The 25,840-nt window shown below is 47.1% G+C and overlaps 1 protein-coding gene across 7 annotated transcripts in view; it reads right to left on the reverse strand.

Annotated features, from left to right (window-relative positions):
• CACNA1H (calcium voltage-gated channel subunit alpha1 H) overlaps positions 1–25,840 on the reverse strand; it is a 590,082-nt gene that overhangs the window by 34,700 nt on the left and 529,542 nt on the right. For 6 of the 7 annotated variants that reach the window (XM_044981153.1, XM_044981154.1, XM_044981156.1 and 3 more), the window contains 6 exons: positions 20,149–20,275; positions 19,717–19,842; positions 17,906–17,995; positions 16,339–16,552; positions 4,068–4,219; positions 194–303 (listed from right to left, as the gene is read on the reverse strand). In XM_044981153.1, the coding sequence (XP_044837088.1) occupies positions 194–303; positions 4,068–4,219; positions 16,339–16,552; positions 17,906–17,995; positions 19,717–19,842; positions 20,149–20,275 (819 nt within the window). The remainder of the gene's footprint in view (positions 1–193; positions 304–4,067; positions 4,220–16,338; positions 16,553–17,905; positions 17,996–19,716; positions 19,843–20,148; positions 20,276–25,840) is intronic. The other variant, XM_044981155.1, reaches the window with a different exon arrangement.

Here is a 25,840-nt window from a genome sequence, read left to right on the forward strand (position 1 = left end):
CCCTTTACAAAGCGTGACCAGCGGTGTCAATCATCATTTTTGCTAACGTCTTGACGGCTGCGAAACAGCCCCGGTAGCTAATCAGCATAGAGATTCTTGTATCCAACTATGTTATTTTTACAACAATGCTTCAGTTGCCTGGCTTCTGGTTCAGACCCTGGGCCAAACACAAAGGAGTTGAAAATAATCTCACCTGTCTTTAAAGAATCTTCGAAAACCAAATGCCACCAACTTCAGAACAGCTTCAAACACAAAAACGATGGTGAACACATAGTTGCAGTACTTCAGAGCTTCATCCAGGGACTGAAAGGAAAGGCACTTGTTAGTTCTATACAACTGCATTACCTTAGTCCCACCACAAAGCACTTGGCAGGTAGGAGGATGGTAGAGGTAGAGACAAAAGAAAGGGCAAAGCACAAATGGAGGGATAAAGCGGCTGATGCTTGGAAACTCGTATTCATTCATATGCAGAGCACCTGATTCTGAGTTTAAAGGCCTGATTTGCAACTCACATCAGTATAACTCCAATAACTTCATAAGAGTTACTATTGATTTGCCCCAGTGTGAGATCAGAATTAGGCCCCAAAAGAATCACTCTGACACGGAAATTGAGAAGATAAGTTTCTATGCTGCTTAAAAATAGTTAAATTTTAACGAAAGATGGACCCTACCAAAACCAGGTCTCCAGACCCCCGACTCTTTGGGAGTTTTCAAGATTCAGATCTGCACTGTGTGGGTTGATCCGCCCTCTATTTCTAACTCAAAGTAGAATGAGCCTGTGGAATCATTGCTATGAAATATTATTGCATCAAATACCACAGCAAAACTTGAAAAACAACTAGACGTTGAGCTGAATAAGAACATAATCAGCAGTGATACCAGCTAGTCCAAAAATTACAATGGCTATCGATCAATCCTCAGACTTTGGGGCATAAACTGCTGAACACATGAGGAACAAGAGGAAATTCAACCCCTTTCCCACTTACTATAATTTTGTTATAAGATGCATTATGAATATCTTACACTGTCTTCTGATATAGCTAGAGTTGGCTATGATAAGAGACAGAATAGTGGACTAGACGGATCATTGCTTTATTCCGGTGCGGCTATTCCTAGGAATTCAGCTTAGTTTAATACAGTCAGCAAAATAAATAATAATGGAGACAGATGAAATCTTGCCTTCTCGAAATGCGTTACATCTCCAGTGATGGGCAAAGTATCTCCATATTTGGTGTAATGTTCGCTCCCTCTATAAAGCCGCTCTCGGAAGTCAGGAATCCAGAGTGTTTATACTCTAAGATGATGACTGTTTATAATGGATTTCATTGGAGTTGGAGGCCAACAATAGCAAAAAAACACACAGCTCAAATCTTAAAATAGAGTGCCCTGGAGTAAGAGCTTTTTTTTCTGACTGGGGTTGTTTTCTGGTCAAATGTGGCCATAGGTTTCTTACAACTCAGAAAAATGAACAACAAAACCAAACACAATAGGAAACAAAAAGGCAACAGAAATATTAGAGAAAAGAAACGCTCATTTGCTTCGGTGACAGGGGAACACAGAACTTCAGAGATGGCTGAATTTCAGGGCAAAATTCTCCTACTGACATCTGTGCGACTGCTCTCCCCCGATGCGTGGGATAGACTTCTGCTGATTTTTGGAAATGTGATCTGAAAGTTGTACAGATGTAATAGGCCTGGCATTTCTGAACGCCTGCCTTGCTCTATTTTGATTCTAATTATATTGCCTAAAATAAAATATCAGAGGGGTAGCCGTGTTAGTCTGGATCTGTAAAAGCAGCAAAGAGTCTTGTGGCACCTTATAGACTAACAGACGTTTTATTCACCCACGAAAGCTCATGCTCATGCTCCAAAACGTCTGTTAGTCTATAAGGTGCCACAAGACTCTTTGCTAAAATAAAATAGACACCTTTGTTTTTTTACAATGTGGCCATTTATTATTTCACTTAAGATCTCCCTCGCTCTGGGTTCAGTTCTTGTATCATGTACACTGATGTACACCCAGAGGAACTCCACTGATTTACACTCATGCAACACACGTGTAGGTGAGATCGGATTCAGGAGAAATAAAACAGAGGCTGCTGTGTAAAGGAATCACAGGAGCAGAAAAGTACAGGTGGCGTAAAACACACACACACACACAGGCTTGGTGTATCTTGGCTTAGCTTCCCAGAGAATCATTTTCAGGTGACATGGCAAACCCTACATTATTAAAAAGCAAACCCAGACTCAGGAGAGCTGTGAGGGATAATACTCTGTAATGCTCCTGTAATACAGATGGACAGGCCAAAAGCTTTGTGTGTGACAAAGTCAGTCCTGACAAGTCCTAAGAGCGTGGTGAAGGGCAAATGTATCAGCCCTAGACGGGTGAAGGCCCTGTTCCCTAGGACACTGGTCCCCAAACTGTGTGACATGCCCCCCTAGGAGGCCATGGAGGAACATTTGGGGAGGTGCGGCGGGACCCAGACCAGCTCCCACAGGGGAATGGAGGGGAGAGAGAGCCCCGCTCTGCCTCCAGCTACACTCCGGCCTCACCCCTGGCCCCAGCTGCAGGTCTGGCCCTGCTCCCGGCCGCAGCCCCCAGCTCCTGGACCCGACCGTGGGCCTACTCCCTATGGCCCCTGGCTCCCAGCTAGGGTTGCCAATTTTGGTTGGATGTATTCCTGGAGGATTCATCACAGGACATAATCTTTAATTACAGATGAATCTTAAACTCCTGGAGACTCCAGGACAATTCTGGAGGGTTGGCAACCCTACTCCCAGCCCCACCCACGGGCCTGCTCCTTGCCACAGTCCCCGGCTCCGACCGTGGCCCCGCTCCCAGCCAAGGCCACAGCTGCAGGGTCGGCCCCGGTCCTGGCTCCCGACTGTGTCTCCCGGGGTGTTGGGGGGGAACGACCAATGAGGTAAGGGGGGGCATAGACAAAAATGTTTGGGGCCCACTGCCCTAGGACCTGAAAAAGGGTTAACTAGAGACAGGGGAGGCCAGGTAAGGGCTGCCAGGGGCTTTTAAAAACCCCTCTTCTGGTGAGAGAGGGGAGGGGAGAGATGAGAGACAGGCCGTCTCCCCTCCCTACAGGGAAAGAAACCAAGACAACAGCAGCTTGGGGAACCCCGGGCAACGAGGAGCCAGTGCAGTGGGGTAGCACCTGGAAGAGGCAAGGGAAGTATTTGGGGGTTTCTTTCACTTTGCTTAAGAGAACTTCTTGGGCCTACTCTGCGGCCCACCAGGGAAATAAAGGAAAAAACAACCCGAGTGAAGAGAAAAACCTCTGGAGTCAGGTGGGTTTATTCCAGTCCCCCTACCGCCCGAGGGAGAAAGCCAGTGAGACACAGGAGGTGCCCTGCCACATATGCCTAAGGCTTCGTCAAGAGAAAGGGATTTTATGGTGTCTGAGGCAAAAGCATTACATGTAAACAGAGCTGATTTACTCCAAATTCAGTGAGGAAAGAAAGCCACCCTGAGCTCACTCATCGCATATTAACATCAGTTAATGGAATATTCTAAAACATTGGCATATTTTACTCCACCTGGTAATGAAAAACTAACATGGCAAATGTCAATAGGACACTGCTAAAATCAGGAGACCAATTATTTGGGCAATTTTTCTTTCATCGCTCTCGAGGGAAAAGTCCACTTAATCCTCTGTGGGCCTGATTCTGATCTCACCCCTACACAAGTGTAACTCCACTGACTTCAAAGGCATTACTCCTGATTTACACCCGTTTACACAAGAGGAGAATCAAGCCCTTTGCTTCAAGAGGTGACTCTTTTCTGGCAGTACGGTACAGCTGGCTCTAATCAAAGCTGGAAATGGGGCTACAGTTATATTCATTGGTACAATAAATTCATTGTACCAAATACTTGATGTCCTCAGAAGCATCTCAAAGAACAGGGAACCCTCTCGTGTCAGTTTTCGCTTAGGGCCATATTCAGATACCATTGACATCGATGGTCATACTCCCATGATATTCAGGGAACAGGATATGGTCCTTAATTGCGCTGACACACTGTCTGATTGCTCTCCAAGGAGGGCACGAGGCTCTTACCTTGGGCTGGTTATAGTGCTCCATGGACATGGTGATGACATTGACCCCAATGATAAAAGTAATGAACAGGTCCAAATAGTGGCTGGTACAGAGGGTGTGGATATACCTCCGCGTCGGGGAATAGTCAGCATAGTAGGGTCTGCGCTGGGCTTCTGCAGAAAGAGACAAGCAAACGCACGGAAATGACCACGTTTCCCTCCTACCAGGGTGAGGCACATTGGCGGGTATCACGCAACATCCTTTCCTGACTGTTGTCTCTTACACACAATTGGGCGCCGGGTGGGCTCCTCCTATGAACCGACCGGGATCAGAGGCTTCCAAAGAGTTTTGAGCAGACACAACGCACTGAGCTTCACACGGAATGAACAAAGGCCTCCCAACTAGCGACAACGGCCCTTCGGAGACTCAGTTCAGCTAAGCACCCAAAAGGATCAGATACCTTATCAGAACAATCCAGGCTTCTTGGGCCCACAGAAATGTCTTGGATAACTTGGAAGGCCAGGTTCTCTCTTGCAAGATTTCATTGTACTTACCACTTCTAGTCAGACCAGCCTCCTCACTCATACTGTCTCAGGCACTTCCCCCTCTGGTTGGAAGCAGGGAGTGCAAGAGGCAGGGTTGGAAACAGAAGCTAAAGAAGGAAAAGTCTTCACACCCACAACAGGTTCAATTCCAGTTTGGGGCAAAGAGCCAGGACAGTTCTTGTTTTATCTGGACCAGGCTGAGCATCTCTACTTCTCACTCAGCTAGAGTCAGACAACTTGCAAGTCAATGGGAATGAGAATGGGAACCTGGACTCATCTTCTATGAGAAAGGGGATTTACCAGCTAGGCATGGCCTATGAGGGAATGCAAGGATGGATGAGGCAGCTGAGGAACACATGTTGGCGGATGGTTATTAGTATAGGGGACCAGGTTAAGGGTAACGGTCCCCAGGAGGTAGGGTGGAATGTTCTGTACCTATTGTCCCTACAATGACTTCGTTGTAAGTAACTCAGATTTGCAAACGGAAAGCGGCCATGATTCAAAGACAGAGGCTTAGCACATCAAATAGTGCAGACTGTAATAGTGTTAGTTCCTTCTCTCTTTTGTATCTAGACAGGTGCTTGGAGGTGTGACATTTTCTGCTGTATGCCTCCAGTGGGGTGAAATTCACCCTGTGCAGGACAACACTCAAGTCCCACTGCCCAGGAGTGAGGGTCACCCAAAGGAAACATGCTAAAAGTGAAATATATTAAAACATTAATTCTAACGTTATGCAGTGCAAAGTTCTTTTGAAATTTAAGAACCAGGGCAGGGGAGTAACCAGGAAAATAGCTGGACTGTGGCCACATGAACTTAATATCTGTGCCTTCGGTCAAGAACTTTTTTAACTGAGAAATTTATTGTGCGTAACGAGCCTGAGCACAGCCACTGTAACTAGTTTCTGGCTACAACCCCGTGATCGTGTAGTAAACTTACTGTGTGTGTAGTAATAGATTTTGACTGTGGTCTTTCCGATTGATTCTGTTTCAAATTTAATAAGCATAAAAATACAAATAACTAAATCAGGGCCAAATCTAGAGACCTATTAGGCCATATATCCAAGCCACAGCAGGATTGTTTCTGACAGTGTTTTTGTTAATGCTTTGCCCAATCTAGTTTTAAATGTCTCAAGAGTTGAAAGCAGGAGAGAGTTTATTTTAAAAGAAGGGAAATATGAAACAACTACACTCAGAAGGCTCCAGGAGCTCATCTTCCCATCCTTGCTAATATCTTCCAGCTGGAGTGGCACTTGTAATATTATTTTTTGGTAATATGGATGATGCCAGAATCAGAATGCAAAAACTGAAATAATTTGGTTAGAAGGAACTGGATCCACCCATATCCTTTAGCTACTATTTTTTCTTGGTGGTTAAATGTGGAATGGGGACATATTGAACGCTTTTTTTATCAAGGTCACCTAGACTTAATTTTAATGCCCGTGGAGATGGAAAAACAACACAAAAGCAAACAATTATTTTTCTGTGTGTTTTGTTTTTGATTACGGGTATAAATCCCATACATTTTGTTGAACTGGAGCGATGGTCTTTGCTGTGTATAGCTGAGTTTGGCTAATCCTATGGTATAGCTATAAAAAGCATTATTTGAAATTAAAAAATATTTATTTAAGTTTGTGCATGGAAGCACATTGTGCGTTCAGGCTTATCACATGTGGAAATTTGGAACTGGCTTCTTGGGGAATGTGCAAAATCAGCATGCAGGAAGGGCTAAGGTTTACCCAAATTGATCAAACTTTATATTAAAGGTACATTTATTGTTAATAAATGATTAATAGCTCTTACAAGCATGTGACAGACATGAATAGTATGTGCTATAGCTGGTTATAAGTACATCAGTAAAAGGTACTACAGATGATCATCTATTGACCTTTTGGACTATAACAATCTATAACAATTTATTAGCAATTTATTAAAAGAACCAATTATCATTTATTAACTCTTTATCAACTATTTATATAATGCACCTTAATATAAAGTGTGAGTCCAGAGTTAAATACTCTACCTGGAAATTGCTACCGCACAGGAGTGCTTTTTGCCCCACTATTGAAAAAGACCTTTCCCTACATACATGATGAGCTATAGGTATAGTATATGGGATCCTCTCTATGATGTACAGTATGTGTATAGATGTTGTACAGCATGAAGGTGCCATGTACAGTATGTACAATAGATCTGATATGCTCAGCAGATGTGTAGTGCTGTTCTGCATTGTGGGGAAGATGACACGAAGGATTAGCTGGTTGCTTGGAAGCCTGGGAGATATTTAATGTGAGGTGGGCAAAGAGACAGAAAAAGCTCTTGAAAGCTCCTAATCTATTGGAGTTCCCTAACTTCTTTAAGCCAATTAATGGATGGAAAAGAACTTTAAACTTTGAGACACATACAAAGACAATCCAAGGGTAAAGTTTGATGACATTTGGAAACACATGCAGCAACATCATGCTGAGTGCAGTAACCCAAGCAATGGCCATTTAAGGAGATGCTACTCATGCACTGCTAAATGTGGCATGCAGGGAAGTGCAGAGGGGACAACAGGCCAGATTCTGCTCTCAGGTTTGCTGCTGTAAATCAGCAGTAACCCCACTGAAGCCGGTGTGAAACCAACAAGAGAGAAAAATCAGTCCCATGTTTTTTGTTGCATTTCTATTTCTTTTTGACCAATGATGAGGCTTGTATTTTGATGTAACGGTGCAGTAGGAACACACCAAGAGTTCCTGAAAAGTCACCAATCACATGGGCTCAAAGCTTTGCCGAATCACTGTCTATTCCAATTTCTTTTAGACATAGTATTTTTAAGTCATCTGCACAAAAAGTGACAGCTTGTCATTTGCATGCTTGGTTTCGGTCCAATCAAAGACATGCATTTGTGTGTATTACCAATATCCAAGGAGAATATGCCGTCATAGTCTCCAGGCTACCGTGCGTTTCATCTGAAGGTTCGCTGCACACACTTACTGTACAGGCTGCTAAGGTTTGGAGACAGAGGAATCTACAGGAGAGCCTTGATGAGGAGAACACTGCATTGCTGGGGTGGGAAAATGTCAAGCTCTTCATTAATTACACCATCAGGCAGAATGCAAGCCTCCCTTGGTTTTTCCATAGAAATGGTTTCTCTGATGATATTGCAGCCAGCTGACTGCGACCAAATGTCAAAAGCAGTCTTATTACCTCTATCAGTTATTGCTGAAGGTTTGACTTGGTGGAAACACGGGAGGGAAGAGAGAGACCATGAAAGGTATACAAGAGGTGAACCGTTCTCATTTCTCTCCCCCAGCTTCCTGACATTGACTAATAATTGCATGAGTTAGAATCTCACCTTCCCTGGGGAATATTTAGACTGCTCTGCTTGAGATTTTGCTGACATGAGAATTAATGAAGCACCATCTCCTATTTAAAAGGCATTCAGGTTGGCATTACAAGTGCTACCTAAAAAGCTGCTCCATGAGTCTGCTCTGCAATGAAACATTAGAAAGCCAAGTGGGTTTACGTGCATGCTTCCCATAGGCTGGTTTTATACCTGTATTAAGAAAGGTGCCTGGAAAAATAAGCAAAATGTTTTTAAGTTCCTAGGCAGACATGAAACATACAGGTACACAGTGCACAAGTTTCAGTTACAGCTCAAATAGGCTATAGAATACAGAGCTCACACACCACATGGATTAGAAAGAATGGACATGATCCTGAATGCTGCTTAGCATCCCCAATGCCTCATCGTCCTCAGGGAGAATTGTCTGCGATCAGCACACTGAAGTGCAGGTCTCATTAGGGAACAGCTTTGGCGTCTGTTCAACAAACCAACCTCTTCCTTCTACATACCACAGACGTCTGGATGTTAATTTGTCCATCCAGGATCCCCAAGGGAATGGACATAAATTAAAGGTCAGCTGTGATCGTGTACGCTCTGGCACTGAGAACCAGGCTGTCCACAGCAGTAGTTGATCTTTCCATGGTTCACTGAACTAGCCACAGTATTAAAAACTGAACTCCAACTTTTCATCATTAGACCAAGGGCCATCCCAGTGCTGTCGCCCACTGGTTTGGTTTTCAATCCAGCTTGCTCTCTCCTTTCTGTATGCGATGTCTTAAGTACTTGTGTTTAGCCTTTGAAGGGGCATAGCACCACTCACTTTTAACCTGGCATCAGATTGTATTTGACGGACCAAATGCCCCCAGCTTCAACTGCACTGGCTTTTCAGCCATGACAACAGGGTTGAAATTGGCCCAGTGTTCTGAACACAGAAGAGATCAAACTGATCCGTTTGTTTTTAATCAAAGCTTTTAATCTGGGGAGGAGAGTTTCACTTTATGTCTTTGGAAAGCCTCACCAAAAGGCTAGGAGCCGCAGGATAATAAAATTACAGCACTTTTATTTATGCAGTGGCTATATCTGATGGAGGCCGTGATCGAGTCAGGAGGAACACGTTAGCTTATCTTGAAGTTTTACCTTCACATTAACAATTCCATTGTGGCACCACATAGTTCTGCTTTTAAAAAAAGCCACCAAATTTTATTTTTAAAGCCTATTTATTCAATCACCCTCCCTCTTTTTCATTCCAGGGCAGTTAGCTGGCAAATATACAGCACGATTATATCTAACACTTAAGCAGTGCCTTTAGTCCATCGATCTCAAAGAATTTATAAAGGGTGGTATCTGTATCCCCACTGTCACAGGTGGAGAATCAGAGGCACGGAGAAGGAAGTGACTAGCCCAAGGTTATACAGCAACAGTGGCAGAAGTTAAGCTAGAATCCAGGTCTTCTGACCCCTAGTCCACCAGCGTCACCTGTAGGCAAAGATACCTAAGAGCATATTCACACTTCGTATTAGATACATGACAGTGATGCCCAGCAGCCCGAGTCAGGATCGGGGCCACGTTGTGTTAGGCGCTGCACAAATACACAGGAAGACACTAATGTGACACAAGATGTAAGAAGGGCACAGAAATAACAGGGAGGGGGAGAGTGGACAAGGGCAACAATGTTTGTCAGGCCAGCTGTGTGCAGGACTTGCTGGTCCTGAATTCTAAACCTCTTTCTCTCCTGCTTACACTAAACTCATTAAATATCAATCACTGCCTGCCTGGCACTCTCCCGGTCAATATCAGCCTCTCGCCGCTGAATATGCTGCATACAAATCATCACCGCCAGTCCCTGCAGTCGCTACTTCACCTCGGTCAGACCCAGCACCCATTGATCTCACTGGGAATGTTGCCTCCATAAGACCCACTAGCACACGCTTGGTGGAAAGGTTACACTCCACATCTGTGCAGCGCCTAGGCCCTCGGTCTACAAATATCTCCTACGCTCTTTCCTTGCTGACCTTTCCAGGCTTCTATATGAATTAAGATGCCAAGTCACGAGGTGCTTCTCGAGTGACACTGGTCACAGGAGGAAGTTTTTTGTTAAGGTGCTGGGGCAAGTGGGAGGAATGACGCTCCCCTCCTGCTAGCCACCAACTCCTCCCCCCGCTGGCATGGGGGGCTGTGAAAGGGGAGGAGAGGGGCAATCCGGCTGTCTATCTCCCCCACAATCCCTGCAAGCAGCAAGCTGCCCCAGCACCTACTGCAGGCACCCCAGCATCCTCCTATTCCCCCAGTTATTCTAACTCTCGGAAGGGTGGGGGAGGCTGCTGGAGAGAGGTAGGGTGCCACACTAGCTGACGGTGAGTAGTAGCAAGGGGGAGCGTGGTGCTTAGGGCCCTGGCTCAGCTGGCTGGAGGGACAGTACCATGACCCGTGTCCGCCCATCCCTGGCTGGGATCCTGCTGTGCGATTAGCGAGGGAGGAGGCAGAGAGACTGTCTGCTGAATCTCTGCGGCCCAGCCCAGCTGAGGGAGATCCCAGCCGGGCTGCGTGCAACGGGGCGGCCAGGTGAGGAAGCGAGGCAGGCAGCAGGCCGCCATTGCCGATGTTCAACAGGGACCAGGGAAGTGCTTAGTGCTGGGATTTCACAGGCAGCAGGGGAGGAGTGCAGGGGATTAGATAGCTACAGCGGCAAGAGATTGATGAGGGGCCTCATCATGAGGGGGGAGGGAAAGGGGTCTGGGGAGAAGAAAAGAGACCATCTTGCATCCAAATCCCCACCGGCTTGGGGCGGGGGGTCGGCGCAGGAACAAAGCGCTGGGCCCTGGGTTCATGGAACCCCTTCTAGGGTGTGGCAGTGTATGGGCAGGGTCTGTGGCAATGGCGCACAGTCTCCAAACTATTGTAACCCTTGGCAGATGTGCCCTCAGAGCTAGTCAATAATTATCTAACATTCATCGCAGAGCCAGCTCTGTCTGTGCCATAGGCAGGTTGTGAGCAAGCTGCCCCCCAAGACTGCTAATCATGTCCCAGACGTAGGCCAAAGCCCGATGTGCTTCTACCTTACACTTGTGTACATACACATCCCTACGTACATAGACACAGGCACTTAAGGACACACAACATATGGCTTGCTTTACATACACAGACAGAGAACTAGACAGACACAAGTCGGAAGCTAGTCCCAGACAGGCAGGTGGCCAGACTCTGTATTTGCCAGCGACAGCCTCCTTCTGCTGCCCACAGTATGTTACGTGTGTCACCCCTTGGCCTCCTGGGAAGAGGATACATCTCAGTGTTTCTCACACTCTGCCTGTTTTTATGGCCCCTGCAGCCCAGCTGAGCCCCAGGTGAAGCTGTGGCTGGCTGCTGAACCACCTTGACTCGGTCTTGCGCTCCCTCGCACGCATGGCTGGGTTTGGCATACACCTTTCTTCCAATGCCAACCCGCCCATTTTCTCCTCACCCCCCACCTCCTGGTACAAAATGGCAACAGCACACAGCACTGTGCAGGCCAAGACGGCCACTGCGTCACCTCACAGGCACGGTACGTCACGTACACACACAGAGAGTCCACACGGCACCAGCCACACTTCATATCTTTCTGAGTCTGCAAACATTTTGAGCCAAACCCATAGTCTTCTAAATTAACTGACATAACATGGGTGGGATTTTGGCTGTTTAAATCAAGAGTTTAAATTTAAATGATAATTTAAAAAGTGACCGTTGTTTGATTTCACTTAGTTAAAAAACATTTTCCGATCCAAAGCTCGCCATTCCGAACACGGTCAGGAAGGGATCCTCCAAGCACGCGCGCGAGAATGAGCTGATCTGAGGTAACCTCTTGTAGGCCCTGCATGTGATGAAACACTTAGCTCAACTTGCCTGCTATGTCTGCCTTGATTCCCTTCCAGAGAGCTGTCTTCCTCACTGCGCATGCTTGGGGGAAATGTTACACTCCACATCTGTGCAGCGCCTGGGCCCTTGGTCTACAAATATCTCCTACGCTCTTTCCTTGCTGACCTTTCCAGGCTTCTATATGAATTAAGATGGGTTGTGGAGTTCTCTGGGAAAGCAACTCAACAGCGTCCTTCACGTAGACAGGGCCTGGCTCTGCTCGGCCTCAGAGCAGTGAGCCAGGGACAACCTGTTATCAACCTAACCCACCACCAGACACAGCAACCACCTATGATTAGGATAGTTCTCATTTGCCTGTGCTATAGCCCATTTTCTCTACAGACTACTGGTGAGTTCTGCTCTTTGCTTACAAGTGCCGCTTGTTATGGTTTGGAGGCTTCTTCTGGACCAACTGTGTGAGCTGCCAAGGGCCCCCCGGGAAGTGTTGAGCAACCCAAACTCCCACTGGGAGTTGAGGGGGCTTCAGGATCTTGCAGGATCCCTGTTCCAAGGGTAGGAAAAAAGGAATTGATGTTTTGAAGCAGGAGATGTGGAGAAAGAGAATAGGGAAGTGTTCTTTACCCCTTCACATAACACAAGAACCAGGGGTCATCTAATGAAATTAATAGGCAGCAGCTTTACAACAAACAAAGGGAAATACTTCTTTCCATAACACACAGTCAATCTGTGGAACTCGTTCCCAGGAGATGTGGCGAAGGCCAAAAGTATAACCGGGAACAAAGGAAAAATTAGATAAGTTCATGGAGGTTAGATGCTTCAATGGCTATTAGCCAAGATGGTTAAGCTTCTGACTTCCAGAAGCTGGGACTGGACAACAGGGGGTGGATCATCTGATAATTGCTCTGTTCTGTTCATTCCTCATGAAGAATCTGGCATCGGCCTCTATCAGAAGAGATGGACCTCTATCACTGGGCGAGATGGACCATCGGTCTGACCCAGGATGGCCGTTCTTATGTTCTAATGAGTATCAATCGAGGGAGCCTCAAGTGAACTTTGGTGAATAATGGGCACGGCCTGGTTCAGGTGATTTGGCTTTGACTTCTAGGGGGTCATATCGAATCCAGCCTGAGCCAATGCTGACTGCAAGTTGCTGAGGTCAGATGATTGTGTAGTGGGCCCTGTGAAATGAGTTTGGTGGGTCTCAGGCCAGTTCCTAATGGAGAAGTGTGCACCTCACAAAAAAACCCAACCCAACCCCATCCTGGCATCTCAGCAGAGAGCTGCATGATCGGAATGGGCCCTGGAGGCTAAGCTTCCCTCTTACTCCCAAATGTGCTGTATCTACGTCAGGCTCAATGCATGCTGGTGGGAAAATGTAGGTGAAACTTGTTTTGTTCTGTAGTCCTGTGGCGAGGCTTGGTCTGGCCATGAGTCCCCAGGGATTTCAGCCCAATACTTTTCGCCATGCAGTGCAGTGTTGCAGATACTTAAAAGGGAAACTCAAAGTCCTTAATAATCCTTCAGCTGCTGTTGGGAAAGGGACGAGTCTTCTCTGCATCTTGAAAGAGAGAGAGGCATCCAGCTGCACAAATGTATCATGGATTCTGTGGTTTCCCAAACTGTCTCCCGTTCCACAGCCACATTTGTTTTCAAGCTCATGTCAGTTTGCATAAGGGACTGCCCCGCAGGAGGTAAGCTATGTGTGAGAACAGCGACACTACTAGCGAGGAAAATACACTGTCAGCCTTCCAAAAAATAACTGCAAACATCAGTGAACTGTCCATCGTCCTCATGATTACGGGGCTAGCAGGAACTGAAGCTGAAAACTCCAAATTCAGAGGCCAGGTAGAGTTAGGAAACTGTGGGGTGATCATACCCCAAATTACTTTGCCAGTGCAATTAACAATGACTTAGCACAACCAAACCCTCTGGAGCAGGGAGGTAATTCAACTTTCAGATTCATAGAGTCTAAGGCCAGAAGGGACCACTGTGAACACCTAGTCTGACCTCCTGTATAGCACAGGCCACAGAACATCCCCAAAATAATTCCTAGAGCATAAGAAGCTCTCTGCTGTCCATTGCGCCATAGGAGTTTCATGACATGGATTCTTCTCCAATGGGAACAGCGCTGAGACCAAACTCATTACACATCAGACCTTAATCCCAGAGTTTAAAGGTAGATGGCATTATCTCCAGAGTCTCTCAGCCTGCTAAAGATAATTCTATAGTGTCTAGGAGGAGAAGTTTACAAAGGGAATATCCGCTTTTTCCTCCCTTCATCTTCCTTTAGCTGAAGTTTATCTTCCTGAACATCATAGAGTGAGGTACATTTGATTATTTATAGATTTCTTTGGGAAACAGCTGGCGGTATTTGCACATGGACTGGCAATCCTACTGGGTGTGTTCTTGGACACAAAGATTTCTTGCAGTAAATTGCAAACTACGGTGGGCTAAATCCAGAGTGGTGTTGATTTCTTTGGGTGGTGCAGGTGACTTCCTGGGAGAGGAGTTGCACTGCAGGTGACTTCAATGGGAATTGTACATGTTTATTAGTTCTCAGGACCTAGCCCCATAGCATGAGGAGCAACCTCTAAAGCACAGGAGTTTGGTGGCCTGATCCGAAAGCCCATTGAAGCTAGTGGAAAGTCTCCCAGTGACCCAGTGAGCTTCGGATAGTTTTCTGAGCCTCCTGGGTTGGAGTCTCATGGAAACTAGCTGTCCCTCAACACTTTTATCACCTACTGCTCCTGTTGTGCTATAAATACTGCAAGAACAGCCTTCTGGGATCCCTAGGTTTCTGCTTCTAACCCCAGCTTGAACCTGGAAGCTCATACACTTGAACAAGAAACGCTGGATTGCTTCTGAACTTTTTCAGATCTCAGAAGAGGTGCAGTTGGCATTTGAGGCTGGAAGGTTTGAGCTGGGCTGGGTTTTATTTTAGCCACGCCACTTGACCCACGACTAGCTACAAATCCAAAGTACACAGCCCTTGCTTTGGTTTCAGGTCAATCTGCCATTGATTAAGACCCAGCACGAGTTCATTGTGTAGCTATTTCGCGCTGAAACCTCCTGTGACAAATTAATAGAGAGCAAGGGGGGAAGTGGAAATTTTTGTTGGAGATGTAGGCAGACCGCCTTCTGGCTCAAGCGCAGATCAGATTCAGGGATGGAAGGAGGAAACTGGCTGGGGCCGAGGTTTCAGTGAGCACAGCCGCCTGCTTGCCATGTCATTACAGCGGAGACATAACTTTTTGATTTAACAGCAGCTCTCCCTGAGAGGCCTATTGCTCTGTGTTTTAGGAGACTGCTGGCAGTTTGTCATTAAGGGGCACTTGGCCATTGCAGGAGGTTATGTGAGGCAGAATAATGATAAGGGTACAATCCACGTGACGAAGTGCTAGAGATCCTGGTGGAGCTGAAAGCACCTTGCCTCTTAGATCTGTCTGTGCTCCACTAAGAAACTGCTGCTTGGGGCGTATCCCTCCACTCAGGTATGACAAATTTCAACCAACTCAAAACTAGACTCCTGGGTCTGCTAATGTGGCTGGGAATCGTGTGACAGGTTCTTGGGGACGTTTCTATTGCTTCCTGCAGCTGGGCATGCTGGGACTACCCAAACAACTCCCTGCTATCTCCTACCTGCAGCTGGAACCTGGCAGGGACAGTGAAAGTGAAAAATTACGACAGGAAAAAATGAGCTGAAACATCTGGGATCTTTCAAGAAGGTTCAGTTCTAGAAATGGGCAAAGACTCAGGCAGGTTCTGATGTTCTCTGGTCTGGTTTGGCCATCCCTAAAAGAAATCCACGGTCAGAATTTATCAAAGCTATGTAGGTCCCAAATGACTCTCCAGTGGCCACTGTTTCCATCCAACGTGTTTAGAGGGCCTGTCCAAGACCTAGATCACGGCTCTGTGCTAAAGGTCTCCTGCAATAGGTGGCTAGGCAAGCATCCTGTCTAATGGATTCCATTCAAGAAGACTTCCCCGCGCTGGGACTCCGTTCCTCTCCCCAAGCCTGTTTTGCTCATGCCCTCATGCAGCATGTGCGTGGCATGCGGGGCCATGCGCCGAGATCCTAAAAAGCATCGCAACTATTTGATCTAAGAAAAAAAAAAATCAAACCACCACCATCGTAATTTCAAAATGCAGGCGACACTTTAAGCCCCAGGGCACTGGGATGCCTTTGTGAGTTGCCTTCGCACAGGAGGCAAACGTCGCTCGCGTTTACTCAGTAAAGCCCTCACTCGCCCAACGGCCTTCTTCCCGCTTTCTGAAGACAATGCAAGAATCATGTCTTGAGGGGCTCACTAGTAATTCAGATAGGACTCTGCTTTCCAGGCTTGCTGGCCTTTACTCTGCCTACCGTCTACACAAAGGGGCAACATTTATCAAGCTCATAGAGAACACTTCCAGGGAACGTGTAGCCCTGAGACTTAAGGCGTCGCCAAAGGAGTAAATAAACAAAGCGGCCTTTTTAGTCCCATGTCAACCAAACCAAAGAAAAACGAAAGTCTTGCTTTGGAAGCAGGCAGAGCTCAGAAAGATTTTGGTTTGTAATGCAGTCTACCGACCAGACATGTATAGCTCCTTACTCCTGCGCTTTTTCTCCAGGCGCCTCAGCCGCTTCTCCTCCCGCCGACGGGCCTCTTCTGCCTCCTGGTGCTGCCGACACTTGTGGAAATTCTCCACCACCACCCCCACGAACATGTTGAGCACGAAAAAGCTCACGATGAGCAGGAAGGAGATGAAGTAGAGAAGCATCCATGGGTTGTGGTTCTGGGCGGGCTGAGAGATGGGAGGCAGGAGAGGGCAAGAGAGAAGAGGAGAAAAGTGTGTGTCATTGTAAAACAGACATGTCAAGTCTCCAGCAGCAGTGGGAAGTCAGTGGTGGATTCCCATGGGTAGGAGAATAGGGCTTGGAGAACCCATGGGCTGTTTCTCAGTAAGTTTTCCTTTCACCCATTTTCTCCCCTGCTGAAATTTTACCTTCTTTTATGAAAACCATAATTTGGCTGGAAAAAAAATCCCTCGCAAGATCACAATTTTTGGAATGGAAATAGTTTTAATTGAAGAGAGGCCCATTGTTCTGAGATCCTTGAACACTGCAGATGCTAAGTACAAAGGGCTATCACTGTTACGACATGGTACCATTCACCTAAGGATCTCGAGACAATTTTGCTAATGCTTTAAGCCTCCCAACACCCAAATTCGGTAGCACCTCTTTTTAACATCTCCAATTATTTTCTATTTCATGTAAATACATTCATGTTCACCATGCATTCCTTATAGCAACAGTGGAATGGTACATGTTTTCAGGGCCCCTTGGAGCTGGTGTTCTGGTCCCAAGGTATCTGTCCTTAGGACATGATTTGTAGCTTTCACTGCATGGTGTTTTCTTCAGCAGTTCAGCGATGCCGAGGGAGGAAGAGGGCTGACTCAGAGCTGCCTGTGGGCAGCGGGTTCTATCTTCTGCATATTCATGTGTCAAAAACATGTCCATTTTGACAGGCTCCATGTCACTTGTGAAAGTTGCACTAGATGGACCATTGCAACCATTTCTGAGTAGAAGCAAGATTCTGACCAGCCCCTGCGTAGGTACACAAAGAGCATCCTTCCCCACCTTGGTGCATAGGGGCTGCCCAGAGTCCCACTGGACGACGCAGCCCCTGCTCCCTCTTAGTGGCTCCATGGACACTCAGGGCCTGAAAGAGGGTAGGGAAGGTTGCGGTGATGGTGGGGCTAGGGCTGTACTCCAGGCACCCAAGCTGTCCAGGCATAGAGTGAGGAGTTTGCTGTAGCTTTTTAAAGGGATGGGAAGCTGCCATGTTGGGGAGGTTGGGACCTCCAGCTGAGATTCCCAGAATTCCTTCTGGAGACATCTGCTGAACTGGGGCCCCATCACACCCAGACGGCATCCAGGGGACAACTGAGCCCTGACTGAAGTGCCCGTCAGTGCTCAGCTGCGGTTCTCAGGCAGTTCAGGTCCAGGCTGCTACTTTGGAGGCCTCTACTGGAATCGGCGCCATCGCAGAGCGCCTGGGAGGGTTACTCAGTTACATTAACAGCTATGATCTGTGCGTAGTGAGCCGGACCACGAACACTAAACTTGTAAAACTTTTTGAGGTCTTTTGTTTCTACCTGCTGGTCAATGCCTACAGCATCCAGGCCATCATACATGATGTTCACCCAGCCGTCTTTGGATGAGAGGACAAACAAGGACATCAGAGCCTGCGAGGAAAAGAAATAATATAAAGATCAGCCCTGCTGCTATTCACCTCCTCTTGGTCTTTTTAAGGGAGGAAGGGGTGGACTCATTTGCTCGTTGAGTTTCTCAGACTAGCAGTGGAAAGGTAGGGCCATAGGGACCAAAGAGAAATGGCAGAATTACTTAGTCACGTCAGTTTCCTCTGCCTTCAGTACATAGGGGAGAAAAACAATCAATGTTTGCAGACGATGTTGATGGGGGAACATAATGTATTTCAAGCCTCAAAGAGGGAATGAAACCAACAAGAGTCAAATGACCTGCTAAAACAATTCATAACACAACGGAGATAATTTTTTAAAATGGAATTTACTGTGATTTTAACCATTTAAGCTGTTGGTTTGGTTTTTGCATTTAACGGAGCTTGGACAATGAAAGCTGACTGGTTAGCTTCATTTTTAGTTCCACTCAGATTCATTCATGCACTTATAAACAAAGACCAGGTTCTGCTCAGCTACTCTGGCAGCATCGCCCATACCAAGTGTACAAAAATCTGGAGGGGGTAACTTTTTTCAAGCTTTTCTTTGCAAACACGAAGGTTAGAAACTAAATATTCTAAAAAAATGAAAGCCGAGATTCTCACACAATTAACTGACTCCAGGTGCTGGGGCTTTAAGGGAAAAAAATAGGAACATAGGATATAGGACATGAGACTGGAAGAGACCCCTGAGTCACTGAGTACAGTCCTCTCCTATTACAGGCAAGCCTGTAATATAGTCCCGTTCATAATTTTGCCAAGTGCCATCTTGAAGCGAGTGAGGTTGTTTGCCCCCACTGTTCCCACAGGAAGGCTGTTCCAGAACGAGACTCATGATAAAAATCACAAGAGTTGGCAATGCTGCATGAGGGAAAATGTGAGGTCATGCTATTGATTCTGCTCAGAGCATTGACAGCCATCATTTGGCTCAACACGGTGGGGAGAGAACCAGGGACCCCCAGAGCCAAAGCATCAACTGCTAATGCTTGAGTTAAAGAGCCCAGGGGTGAAACATCCTCACATCCTCGGTGGATCCCACCGGGGGCTACATAACAGATTGATCTGTGGGTTAGGTGTAGTGTTGCTCAGTGCTGTTATTTATTTATACATGCCACTGAAACACAACATCTGATTCAATTATTTATTTATTTTTTTAAAATCAAGGTATTATTTCACACTGGGGGCCAGATTGCAATCCCCTTATTCCTGCTGAACAGTACCTTACACCAGGAGTGGTGCCCTGAAGTAATGGCACTACTCAGGGTGAGTAACGGGACCAGACTCAGCTCCTGGGTTTTGTTAAAACTTTAAATAAATAAAACTAAGCGCAGGTCTTTACTACCCACCGGATCTGCGGGTAGTGACCTACTTATCGGGGATCGATTTATCATGTCTAGTCTAGACGGGGATAAATCGATCCCCGAACGCGCTCCCCATCGACTCCGGAACTCCAGCTCACGAGAGGCGGAAGTGGAGTCGACGGGGGAGTGGCGGCGGTCGACTTGCCACCATCCTCACGGCCAGGTAAGTCGACCTAAGATACGCCAACTTCAGCTATGCTATTTGCTATGCTATCTTAGGTCGACCCCTCCCACCCCCCGTGTAGACCAGGGCCTAAACGGGGGACCTGCCGATGAGATGACTGGAAGGTCAATGCTGGAGAGGGACTCGTTCGGAAGAGCCCATCAGACAGAACAAGAACTACTTTACCTGCCCTAAATTGTCGAAGTTGTATTTCCGCCGGACCCATCTGTAGTGCATGCTAGTGCAGTCGGCTTTAGTGGAGATGTTTTTGGTGTCTGGTCCTTCGCAGCAGTAGAACTTGCCCTTGAAAAGCTGAAATTGAAGAGGAGGGGGGAAAAATATCTTGGGAAGCCTGGCATGGGCGCTTGGTTCTGTTCCAATGACAGATCATTGTTTGCCTTGGTTGGAATTTGGGATTCCTTCCCCGGTCCCTGCAGCTGAGGTACCCCTCTTCAGGCACAAAGCTTGAAGCCTCTCTGTTGGGTTTAGAGGATTTCAGGTCCCTGGAGGGACTTGCCTCACACAGCAGGGGAAAGCCTATTCTGAATGGCCTCTCTGTCTTGGCGGGCGAGAAGGGACTATCTGAATGAGTGCTTGGTTACAGAGGGAGCGTCTTACCTGAACCCCTAAGATCCCGAAGATAATGAAGAAAGCACAGCAGATAAGCACAATATTTCCAATAGGCCTCAGGGATGATATCAAGGTCTCCACCACCAGTTTTAGACCTGGGGCTCTGCTGATGACTCTGGGGAAAAAGCAGCAGAACAAAGCTTGGCACTCATCCTAGACTCATACAACCATAGAATTAAAAGGGACCGCCAGGGCCATCTAGTCTAGCCTCCATTTATCCCATCTTTATTCTTCCTCCTCCTCCTCCTTGTGGGCAGTCAGGCTGATATAACCCTTCTTTATCCCCCATACGTATTGGTATGGTCCCCTATCATATAGTGTATTACGCTATACTATTCTATAGCTCCTTTCATCAATTGATTTCAAAGCGCTGTACAGGTGTTAATTAATTAAGCCTCACCACACCCCCGGGAAAGAGATAAGTGTTCACGGACCTGCCCTTCTCTCGGGGCTAGTGTTTAAGGCTCTTTGTACACTCAGGCAGATGTCTCTGCATCGGCTGCATTTGGCTCACATTTTGACAGTTCTCTTTGCACGCGTGAGAGCTGGAAACATCGGGCCTGGTGTTCATTTACACTAAGGCCATCTCCCACCATTCAGGTACCATAAAGGGACCTTAAAAAGAGTGCAAGTGTGCTTAAAGGGCCTTAGTATAGATGAGAATCAGGCCTTTGTTTTTATACAACAACTTACAATACAGTTGTGCGGCAATTAAAAAAAATAACGAGGCTGCATAACAACATTATGCATGGTGCCCTGGGTATAGAGTCAGTTTCATGCTCCAATTTACCCTCTCGTAACAGACTGAGAGGGGGTGAAGTTGAAATTGAAAACCAAAAAGGAAAGACTTAGTTTACACAATGCATAATTAAACCTGTGGGACTCACTGCGGCAAGATTTCACTGAGATCAAACACGTAGCAGGGCCTCAGAGCAGATTAGACATTTATATAGACAATGAGAACATTCACAGTTACATTAGATAGGATAAAAATGTATAAGGGATATAAACCCTCCTGCTGCAGGGCACAAGCCAGTCTCACCAGCTGATGAAGGTTAGGAAGGAATATCTCCTATGGGCAGGTTGTTTCATAGAATCGTAGAATCATAGAAGATTAGGGTTGGAAGGGACCTCAGGAGGTCATCTAGTCCAACCCCCTGCTCAAAGCAGGACCAACCCCAACTAAATCATCCCAGCCAGGGCTTTGTCAAGCCTGACCTTAAAAACCTCTAAGGATGGAGTTCCACCACCTCCCTAGGGAACCCATTCCAGTGCTTCACCACCCTCCTAATGAAATAGTGTTTCCTAATATCCAACCTAGACCACCCCCACTGCAACTTGAGACCATTGCTCCTTGTTCAGTCATCTGTCACCACTGAGACCAGCTGAGCTCCATCCTCTTTGGAACTCCCCTTCAGGTAGTTGAAGGCTGCTATCAATAGGGTGACCAGACGTCCCGATTTTATCGGGACTGTCCCGATATTTGCTTGTTTGTCCCGCATCCCGACCGATGTTCGGTCGGGACACTGGACAAACAAGCAATTTTGCCCTCCGCTCCGGTGCACAGACGGAGCCCGGAGGGGCTTTCACCCCCCACTTCCCCCGACCATCACCCTCCTTCCCCCATTGGACCCCTCCCCAAATCCCTGCCCTGGATCCCTCCCCAACTCCCCGCCCTGGCCCCACCTCTTCCCCAAGCATGCAGCATTCCTCCTCCCTCCCAGGTTTGCACACGGGCCATGGCCGGGGCTGGGAGCGCAGCACGGAGGCTGCTCCAGCCCTGCAGCCTGCAGGGCAGCGCAGAGCAGGCAGGGCCTGGGTGGGGGGCGGAGACACGTGTGGGGCAGACACGCTCCTGCCAGGAGGGGCCGGGCCCGGCTGCCTGGTTCGCCCCCTGCCCGGGGGGGGGGGTCCCCGAGTTCCCTGCAGCCGGAGCGGGGCTGCCCGGGGCGAGTGTCCCGGGCGGGGCAGAGTGGAGCAGCCTCTGCTGTGGGGCTGGTGCAATGAAGCCCGGGAGCGGCTGGGCCGGGAGCTGCAAGAGGGGTCCGGAGCGTGGCTCGGCTGCACAGCTCGGGGCCCAGGAGCGAGGGGATGGGGGAGCTGGGAGTGTATTGGGGGTCAGAGCTGAGAGTTGGGTGGAGACGGGGCTGTGCCACTGCCGCCTGGTGGCGGGGGGCGCTCTGGCTTTTTTTTTTTTTGCTCCGTCCCCCCCTCCCCTCCACGTCCCGATATTTCATGTTTGTCATCTGGTCACCCTAGCTATCAAATCCCTCCTCACTCCTCTTCTGCAGCCTAAAGAAGCCCAGGTCCCTCGGCCTCTCCTCCTAAGTCATGTGCCGCATCCCTCTGATCATTTTCGTTGCCCTCTGCTGGACTTTCTCACAATTGCCCACTAAAGGGTTTCTAGCACTTTCCTCTGAAATACTGGCCACCATCAGAGACAGGATACTGAACCACTCGTCTGATCTGGAATGGCAGATGTTGCGTTCAGTGGCCTTATACCAAGCCTGAACTTTGCCCCCAATTACCAAGCATGTAAAATCTTTCTAGCAGCGTATAGACAGTAACTCACAGCAGTCTTAGCCTCCGTTTTATAGATGGAGAAACTCAAGCACAGGCTGGTTAAGCGAGGGCACAGAGAGTCTGTTTCTGGTGGATTTCTGAAGGCAGAGGCAGGTTTAGAGGACTGCATTTGTGGCTCGCAGTCTTGGGCTCAGACCTTTAGAACACACCTATTTCGTAAGTTACTCAGATGTTCCATCTTTGGAAATGCTCAGGAAGGCTAATGAACCAAGGGCTCAATCCTGCAATGTACTGAGCACCCTGGCCCCAATCCAGCCAGGCACTTAAGCACATGTTCAACTTGCTGTCAGCGGGATCACTCAAGCACTTAGTTAAGCACAGGCTGCCTTGGGCCCATGGTGCTCAGCCCCTTTTGCGGGATTGAACTGCAAGACACCATTTATAAAGGGGAGGGGTGTTTTATCATCCGAGTGGGATTGTTTCCTACCTAAACGGTCCGGGAACTGGCTCAGAGACAAAAGGGATTTGTGGCTGACAGGCTCCGTAACAAAAAGGGGTCACACTATTAATGAGCAGCACCGACTGCCTTCTATTTACAGAGGAGCGCAGCAGTGGATCCAGAGGCACGGTTTACAGCAGCACAGAAAGTTTGGATGTTTTTCTTTTCCATGCGAGTGCCTAGAGAAAGGATCTCCTGTGTGGGTCTGAGAAATGTGTTTGTGCCCAAAGAGCACCACAAGCCCCGGGGACTTTTTCCAGGAGTCTGGATGTCTCCGTTGAGAAATGTCAAAACTTTTTAAGAGGTGGGGTGCAGGATCCTTGTTGATAACTTCGCCATGCAAAATGAAGCTAACACTTTAATGCCCAGGAGGCTGATAATTTAGGCAAGCAGAGATGTGTGAAGGAGGGACGGAGGATAAAAGGTAGATGTTGTAAGCCTGGGGCTGCCCAGTGAATAGGTAACATCAGGTGGTTTATACTTCCTCTTAGTGAGGCATGTTTAAGTAGCTTCTTGTTCTCTCAAGCTAGCAATGAATAACGTGACAGAGAAACTGGATGGTCTCTGGAATAATAGTGCATACGGCTTATGTAAGTAACACCAGAGTCAATGGTGGGCTCTTTGTGAATACAGCAGGTTGAATTATTCTCTGGAACTAATTCTTCCCAATTCTGTCCCTTATATTTGTTCATACATCATTTGTGCCCTGATTTCCATTATTCTTCATAGGTTCCAAGGCCAGAAGGGACCATTGTGGTCATCCAGTCTGAGCTCCAGCAGGACACAGACCGTAGAACTTCCCCCAAATCATTCCTGTTTAAAATGGCCGATGATGGAGAATCTACCACAACCATTGTGAAATACGGTACTGCCCAAAAAGGCCAAGCCAAGAGAGTGCCCCATTGCGCTAGGTCCTGTAAATACACAAAGAAAGAGATGGTCCCTACTCTGAAGAGATTGCAGTCTAAGAGGGCAGCAGTAAAGACAAATTCAGACAACAGACTGGGAGACCAAAGCAACAAATTAGATGGAAACATTAATGCCACCAAGGAAATAACTAGCGAATACACAAAAGCCATTGCTTAGGTAGGAACGGGCCGGATTGTTTCTGGCTTACTAGTGTGATGGAAAGAGGCAAACGGCTCTTTTTCCTAAGGACCACACGTTTCTGGAGCCACCTATCTTGTTTCCAAAGAAATTTCATGGGAAAGTGAATGTGTTTTTGTCGGGCATGATGCAAAATGGGCATGGGCAAAGTGAGCCGATAAGAATTCCCCAAGTATTTATACTCTCCTCGTCCCTTTATTACTGTGCTATCAAACAAAATGCAAATTCCCTTTATTCCTCTTTCAAATATTGAAAACATGACCTTTCCTCTTCCTAGCCAACAGCTACATTGTGTCTAGGTGGTATTAGATATACACACACAGGAGAAAGACTACAGAAGCTGGAGCTTATCAAATTATTGCCGGCACCTGTTTAATTGCCAATTCACTCTCAGCCAATGCGACCTTCTCACTTGGGAATGGCTGTGAGGTTGTGCAGTGTAACATGTCACTTTGATTAGGGAGCCAGCCTGATATGTAAAATTATGATAAAAATGCAGCGTGAGGAAGGCATTCACCATACACACAGTGCGAGTCCGATAAAAACGTCCTGCCCCAAACCAGATCAGCTCTTCTAGATAATGGTGAAGACAAAGTACCCGTCATTTTGCTCTTCCTCACAGGTGCTGAGTGTGTGCATATACAACAGATGGACCGAAACCCATTTGGTGTTCACATTCATTCACTTCTGATAATAAGCAATTGAAAGCTCATATATTTCTCCATCGCCGCTGATGGCTTGTCTACACTGGATTACTTTAAATTGGTTTAAAAAAACAAGTTAGTTAAATTACTGTGCAGACACACTCTTATTGGTTTCAGACTGATTATACTGGGTTAGCTTGGGTCTGTATATTGGTCAATGCCAGATAAACAGATCAAACCCAAGCTCACAGCAATATAAGAGTCCACATAGGAGGCTGTACCAGTTTAACTAAAGTGGTTTAAAATCATACCGTTAGCTAAACTGGTTCAACATTGTGTGTATACCAGGCTGGAGACTGCAAAGCTGGCCCGGAAATCTTCACGAACACACAACTTCTTATGACTCTGATGTTGAAACAGAGAAGGATCCTGGCTTGGTGTTAATCCAGAAATGTGACTGACATTTTACAACTTTGGAAGAACCTTCTACTACAGCAATGACTTGTTTTTCCATCCCAGAGCAGATTCACTACAATCAGCGTTGCCAATTTCTGTTAACACTCATTTGTAGTGAGAATAATTTTTTATGGCCCAGTAAAATACCATTAGTTTTCCCATCATTATCAGCTATTGTTCTATCAGAGCACTTTCATCATGAATTTGCAAGGATGCCATAAAGTGAGATGAGCTATCATGACGATTCCAATTGACACGGTGCATGCACTGTGCACTGAAACCATTCAGTATTTTTAGTGTGTCCCAGTGGATAGATTACTGGGACTCAGGAGGCCTGGCCTATTGTTGGTGGGTGAGTCACTTCATCAACCTATGCCTCATTTTCCCCACCTGTAAAGGAGGAACAATGTTCACCACCTTTGTGAAGCGCTTTGAGGTTTTTGCATGAAAA

This window comes from Mauremys mutica, chromosome 11, assembly GCF_020497125.1.
Source record: "Mauremys mutica isolate MM-2020 ecotype Southern chromosome 11, ASM2049712v1, whole genome shotgun sequence".
Lineage (NCBI taxonomy): Eukaryota > Metazoa > Chordata > Testudines > Geoemydidae > Mauremys > Mauremys mutica.